Below are 6,865 nucleotides of genomic sequence, written 5' to 3'. Positions count from 1 at the left end.
TCTATTCTGGCACAAAATTACAGAACAGCAGTTGCGTGTTCAAGCGCTTTTATTTATAGTCTGACAGTGTAATAAAGACAGTCCTGAAGATACTAGTACATATTTGTGAGTTTCACTGTCACTATGCTATACCAAGAAAAGGCACACAAAATTACTTCTACAAGCATCCGGATTACCTGAAATCCTTGTACAGCATTTGGTTCTCCTGGCTGAAAATCCAGACCACTAATGATTTGAAGTATTTATCAACAGCAGTATTTATTTCATTTTATCCTACTCTTTCGCCAAGGGTCTCAGGCTGACATATGTGACCCTTCCCCCTCCCCTATTTCATTGTCACAACAACCCTGTGAGGTAGATTAGGCTGAAAGACTGCCCTGGTGAACTTCACAAACTTGAGCCTTTCCAGCTCTAGCTACACCACACTGATACAACTTGTAGCAACAACACAGTATGCAACTCTGCATTCACAGTGTACACCCACAATTGATTCTGAAGAATAGATGAGGAAAAAAATATTTTGATGACGATGATGATGATGAATTGCATCAATATCCTTCCCTTCCTTCAAGAAGCTTGGGGTGGAATACATATTTCTTCCTCACAACAACCGTGTCAGGTGGCCTGTCTAAGTCAGCCAGAGAATTCCACAGCTCATTGGGGATTTGAATCCTGAATCTCCTTGGCCCTAATTCGACACTCTAATTGCTCTATTACTCACTCTATTCTGTTGAATGGATGAGAATTCAAAGTTCAGAATTCGAAAGCGGAATAGCCCAGAGAAGTGTTGTAACACCTTCTATAGCAAGCTGCTGGGTATATTTCTCTACCGACAGGAAGCGGGGGGGGGGGGCACTAGCACCTTGGACTCTGCCACCGATCAGTCATCTTGCACTTACACCTGAGAAGAGTGACCTGCTAAGTAAAAGTCAGGAAGAAGGGTGGGGCAGCGAGGCCCATCTTGGCTTCTCTCATTGGAGAAACCTCAAGCAGAGGGCGGGCCTTGGCAAGAGCAAAACAAACAACCTGCCCGCACCAGCTTTCCAACAAGCTCTCCTTGTCATCCAGGCTCGGGAGATGCCCACCTTTGTCTGGCTACCTTGCATCTCCACCCAGCAGCCTCTCGGAAGCCTCGGGGGGTAGCTCCTCCCCAGCCGGGCTGAGCGTTATAATGGGCTGCCCCGAGAGTAGTGGCGAGAGATAATGGCAATGCCACTTAATGACAACAGCAGCTCGAGTGTTGCTGTCGCCAGCAGAGAGCTCTTAAGCGCGCGGCTGACAAGACTCTCCAGCCCGGAGCGACAGTAAGGAGGTGGAAAAGCAGAGCAGAAGGCTGATCCGCACCAGGTTTCCATTACTTTTTTTTATTAAAAAAAACTTAACGGGAGTGAATTTGCTGCCGATCTTCCTTTTGAGAGCCTTTGAGGAAAATTTAAAAGAACACTCTTAGAAAGAGAATCGAACCAGACTTTTTTTTAAAAAGTTGATTCAAAGTTCTTCAACCACCTGTTACCTTCAACTTCGCCGCCTGAAGCTCACAACACGAAGCATCACTGAGGGAATGGGGAGGGTAGAGCGCATCTTCCTTGAGGACCCTCCCCCAAGAGGACATCCTAACTTCTAGGGATCCTCCAGGTGGGAAAAGGCCGGCTCGCTTGGCTCAACGATACACCTCCAGGACTGGAAGAGGGAACCACCCGGCTCCTTGCATGCCTAGGAATGGAGCGCACTGATATGACATTCTAAGAAGGCAACTTTAAAAGGGGGCGCGGGGAAAGAACACCCTTCCTTCTCCCCAAAGTCGGGGAGGGGAACAGCTATCTCCGCCACGCTCCCCTTGAAACACTTTACCAAAGGAATTCAGACTTCGGAAACTTCTCTCACAGCCCTACTTTTCAAGGGTGACGCCAAAGGAACCCCGGTTTCTGTTACATTTCCAGGGAGACATTGCCCCGAAGCACATTTCGTGACTCTTTTCCTAACGTCCATTCGGAGATCGAATACACCGTCAATTGCTGGGCTTGAAGCCGGGAGCCCCAAAAACACACGCGCACAAGCACCCAGGAGAGAGGAGGACGAGCCCTGGGGGCGAACGCGGAGCGGAGCCGGGCCCCTTCCAGGCTGGAGCCGCCACCATGAAGCTTGAGATTTTCGCCCTGCGTTACGAGGACAAGCTCGGCAGCAGCGACCACGAAGGCAGCAGCGACGCGTCTCCCCTGCCCGCCGAGAGCGAGCTGGGTTCGGACGGCGACTGCGCCGCTCTCAGCCCTGCCAGCGGCCGCGGGGGCTTCCCCCGGCAAGACTCGGAGCCTTCGCCTTCCCGCGGCGGCGGCTGCAAAGTGGCGGGCGGGAAGCCGTACACGCGCCGCCCGAAGCCTCCTTACTCGTACATCGCGCTCATCGCCATGGCCATCCGGGACTCCGCCGGGGGGCGCCTGACTTTGGCCGAGATCAACGAGTACCTGATGGGCCGCTTCCCTTTCTTCCGCGGCACCTACACCGGCTGGCGCAACTCGGTGCGCCACAACCTGTCGCTCAACGACTGCTTCGTCAAGGTGCTCCGCGACCCGGCCCGGCCGTGGGGCAAGGACAACTACTGGATGCTCAACCCCAGCTCGGAGTACACCTTCGCCGACGGCGTCTTCCGCAGGCGGAGGAAACGACTCAGCCGCCCTGGCCCCGCGGGCCCGGACCAGCCGCCTCCGGCCTCAGCCTCCCCTTGCCCAAGCGCCGACCAGAAGCCCCCGGCAGCCGCGCCCGGGCCGGCAGCGGCGATCGCTACTGCGGCTTCCGCCGGCCCTAAGTTCTCTAGCTCCTTCGCCATCGAGAGCATCTTGAGCCGACCCTTCCAGCCCTCTGAGCAGCAGCAGCAACAGCCGCAGCGCCCCACAACCCCAGGGGGAGAAAGGGCGGTGCTGTGGCCCGTCCCCTCGGGATACTCTCGGTTTCTTCCCCAGCCCGCTATTTCTTATGGGCTCATACCTCCTCCGTTCCCACCTGCTGCGGCCTCTTCTCTCTACTCCTACAGGCTGCCCGACCCCCTCCTACTAGAGGTATCCGGAGGAGACGCATTGACGCCCAGCGATCCCCATCAACGTTTCTCCCAGAGGACCTCCCTCCCCCCTTCCACTTCTTCCTCGGATGCGCTGCAAGGGGTCCAGCTCAGCATTTCTCGGTTCTACTGCCCTCTCCGGCTGCCGGGGTCATTGCAGCAGGTTGGCTCTTTTCGGCCTTATCCAACAGAAACCCTACCGGTGTAATCCTAGAACTAGCCAAGCCCCCTCCCTCATGAAGGGGTAACTTAAGGACAGACTATGAAAAAGGTCTCTACGCACTCTTTTTCTTTAATCCAGTGACTGAAAAGTATAAAGTCTGTGCCTTAATGATGATTTCCTCTGAGACCAAAACCAAAAGTCATTTGATTTGTTTTTAACCTGGACTTTCAAATGGACCAGAGTGCTTCTTACTGACAGGCTGAAGGAAGAGATAAGCAGTTCCCTGACAGTGGTTGATTGTTCGATTGCTTTTGGGGCCATTCATCCATTTCTTGTTTTGCCATTCACAGGACTAGGAGGCCGGCCCAAACCTCAGATTTTAAGCCATTTTATTGTCATCAGTGGGTGGCTGAAATCCTTACTCCAGCATAATAATTAAAGGATAATCCTACACATGTTTATTCAGAAGTAAGTCTCACTGTGTTCAATAGATCTTATTCCTATCCATGGATAGGATTGCAGCTTAACACTGCAATTCCCAAACTGCTTCTTCAAGAGCTCTGAGGGACCCCTCACACTGGTATACCTCAAACTTAAGCAGGGTTGCCAACTTTTTAGTGTTGGGGCTCCTGTGTCTATAACAGCCTTAACGCACAGGTCAGGCTGCTGTCAAAGGCCCCAAAACTGGGCCAGTAAAAAGTGGGTAACCCTAAGGGCTCAACTGAGTTCAGTAGAAGCTAAATACACTTACCTGGGAGTAAGCCCCACCAAAGTCAGCAGGACTTGCTTCTGAAAAAAAACACATACACAGCAGGACTGCAGTCTTACATCCAAGTAAAGGATTATGCCTTCAGGCTGCAACACTAGGCATGCATTACTTAGGGGTCAGCCCATTTGGATTTGGGAGGGCTTACTTCTTAGTAAGTATGCATCTGCTCCAGCTGTTAAGGTGAAATCTGCCACCCCTTAAAAGTAGTCGCAGGGACCTGAAGAAAATGACAGGCAATAAGGAAAATGGGTTGTAAACTTGGGTGGCCTGAATCCTTATTTGCAGCACAGCTAGGAGCAAATACTTGCGTTTAAAACAAAAGACTTAAAGTGTGGCACCATTCTGAAACCCATTTAGGCAGAGGTAAGCCTGATTGACTTTTCTGACACTTACATCTGAGCAACTTCTAGATCAAGATGCACTGAATGTGTGAGATTCCCAGATGCTCCTAATATCACCATCGTGCCCTGCTAGCGAGCAACTCAGACTCCTCCAACCCTGAGCGTGCAGGACTACGGCGATCTTATCCAGAAACTTTAAGCCTGTTTCTGATAAGGGCTTAACGTCAAACCCATTAAACCAAAACAGTAGGCGCTTCGCTAGTTTGACAATCGTGATCTTAGGCAATGACTAACGGAGTCGGAGTTTTATTCCTAAATTCTTTATACTTTTCCTCTAATTTCCGGGTACTTCTACTACAGAAGGAAGGGCTCGTTAAAATGCACGTGTGAGTCTTTCCAGTATCAGGGCTTCGGCGCTTAAACCAGAGGACTGCAAGGAGTCTTTCTTGGGATAGGCGAGGGAGGCGGTAAATTATTTATAACTTGTTTGTTTAAGCGAATACAGCCTTTTTATTAATATTTTTTCCAGTGAACGTTTGATAGTTTTGATGTGTGCCCGAATCTGCTAGAAGAACTAGTTGATTTATCCTCCCCCTGCCCCCCCCCTCATAGAGTTCCTAGGGCTTTTTTCAGAGAGATCCAAGTGAAAACATACAAAAAATTACTGCCATTGAAAAGGACGCTTTCAGAAAATGTGCCTGTAGTGATGTGCGTGTGTGTGCGCGCGCGTGTTATGAAGCCCTCGATCATGATTATTTTTAAATAAAAGTTGAAAGATTGTCAAGTGTGTCCTGATTCTCTATGCATAGCTCAAGGGGATGCAGGCTTCCCGAGATGGATAGGCCAGAGGAGAGAAACAGCGCATGCGTGAGGGTGGGAATTATGCTGAGGGGCTAAACGGCTGAGAACTTGTGGATGACGTCCTCGCTAGAGTGCAGACGCCCCGTTTGACGTTGACATGGGCCATCAAATAATAGAAATTGCAGACGGGGAGGTGCGTTACCTTTCGCTCCAACAGTTTCCAGAGGGGTAGTGGTGTAGTGGTTAAGGTGTTGGACTACGACCTGGGAGACCAGGATTCGAATCCCCACATAGCCATGAAGCTCGCTGGGTGACCTTGGGCCAGTCACTGCCTCTTAGCCTCATGAAAACCCTAGAATAGGGTCGCCATAAGTCGGAATCGACTTGAAGGCAGTACATTTACATTTAGTCTGTATTAGTCTGGTGCAGCAAAAACGACAGAGTCTTGTGGTACCATGAAGACTAATACGTTTATTAAGGTATAAGCCTTTGTGGACCTCAGTCCGCTTCATCGGATGCCTAAAGTGCCCATCTAAGTGTACACCCAATCCCATGCATATTTACTTGGAATGTCGGAGGAGTTGCACCTGGTATAGCACAGTGGGGAGGAGAGCCTGGCTGGGAGTTCAGAGTCTGTGAGTTCAAATCCTCGCTCTTGTCTCCTGGGTGTCAAGGGTCACCCCCATAGTGAGTGGCCCAGTTGCACCCCAGCTGGCAGTTGCAGACAAGGAAGGGGCTGGCTTGTGCAGCTGTGGTAAGCTGAACAGGCCCTCACCAGCTGGGGAGGACTAGCCTCAGAGGGAGGCAATGGTAAACCCCCTCTGAATACCGCTTACCATGAACACCCATAGGGTCGCCAGAAGTGATCGACTTGAAGGCAGTCCATTCCATTTTTAAGTGTACACCCCATCCCGTGCATATTTACTTGGTATGTTGGAGGAGTTCAATATGACTTATCCCCAAGTAAGTGTTCATGGGATTGGAGCCTAATGTCTGTTCTGGCATAATCCCAGCTGTGTTTACTGGGACCCACTGGGAGTAAGTCCCATTCAATTCAGTGGGACTGAGGCTGCAACCCTAGCCTCACTTACCTGAGAGTGAGCCCTCTTGATAAGGCCTTACTTCTGACTTGCAATAGGACTTACTTCTGAGTAGACATGGTTAGGATTGCGCTGTGATGTCTAAGCACAAGAGATGTGATAGGGCTGGCAGTTAAAAATCACTGCGAAGGGTGAACAGGCAGGTGCAAAGGAGAGGCCGGTCTGCTGGCTCTTGTGCAGATTCGTCCAGATGAACCTTTTCCCCTGCATGACAGTCTGCACCTGCCCTATGTTTTTGTCAAGGAGCCCTTTCCCCTCTTTACAAGCCTCGTCAACCTAGCTGCGGCGGCGGGGGGGGGGGGGGAAGTAAGGCACTCTTTAAGTGCATGCTTATGGGTCTTCTGTCTTACCAAGCACAGAAACAAGGGGCAGCAGTTCCTTAAGAGCCATCAGTCTGATAGACTAAAAATGTGTGTGATCTTATACCAGGCTCCCCAGTTCTTATAAAGCAGGGCCTTCTTTTTGGCACCACGCCAAGAGGCTTATGTTTATTTATTTATTTATTACATTTATACCCCGCCTTTCTTTTCATAATTGAAACCCAAGGTGGCTTACATGTGGTTCCCAGGGGGCCTCCCATCCAGGCACTGACCAGACCTGAGGGAGCTGGCCTTATGTGCCTTCAGACCATAGCCTGGG

General features: G+C 50.7%; 1 protein-coding gene across 1 annotated transcript; it reads left to right on the top strand.

Moving 5' to 3' along the window:
- Positions 1–1,069: 1,069 nt before the first annotated feature.
- FOXQ1 (forkhead box Q1) lies at positions 1,070–5,109 on the top strand. The gene has a single exon (XM_061590734.1). It carries the CDS (start codon positions 2,136–2,138, stop codon positions 3,258–3,260), a length of 1,125 nt encoding a protein of 374 aa, XP_061446718.1. The 5' UTR covers positions 1,070–2,135; the 3' UTR covers positions 3,261–5,109.
- Positions 5,110–6,865: the final 1,756 nt, after the last annotated feature.

Source organism: Rhineura floridana, chromosome 1 (assembly GCF_030035675.1).
Source record: "Rhineura floridana isolate rRhiFlo1 chromosome 1, rRhiFlo1.hap2, whole genome shotgun sequence".
In the NCBI taxonomy this organism is placed as follows: Eukaryota; Metazoa; Chordata; class Lepidosauria; order Squamata; family Rhineuridae; genus Rhineura; species Rhineura floridana.
The sequence above is the reverse complement of the archived record's forward strand: the minus strand, read 5'-3'. Positions and strand labels throughout refer to the sequence as shown.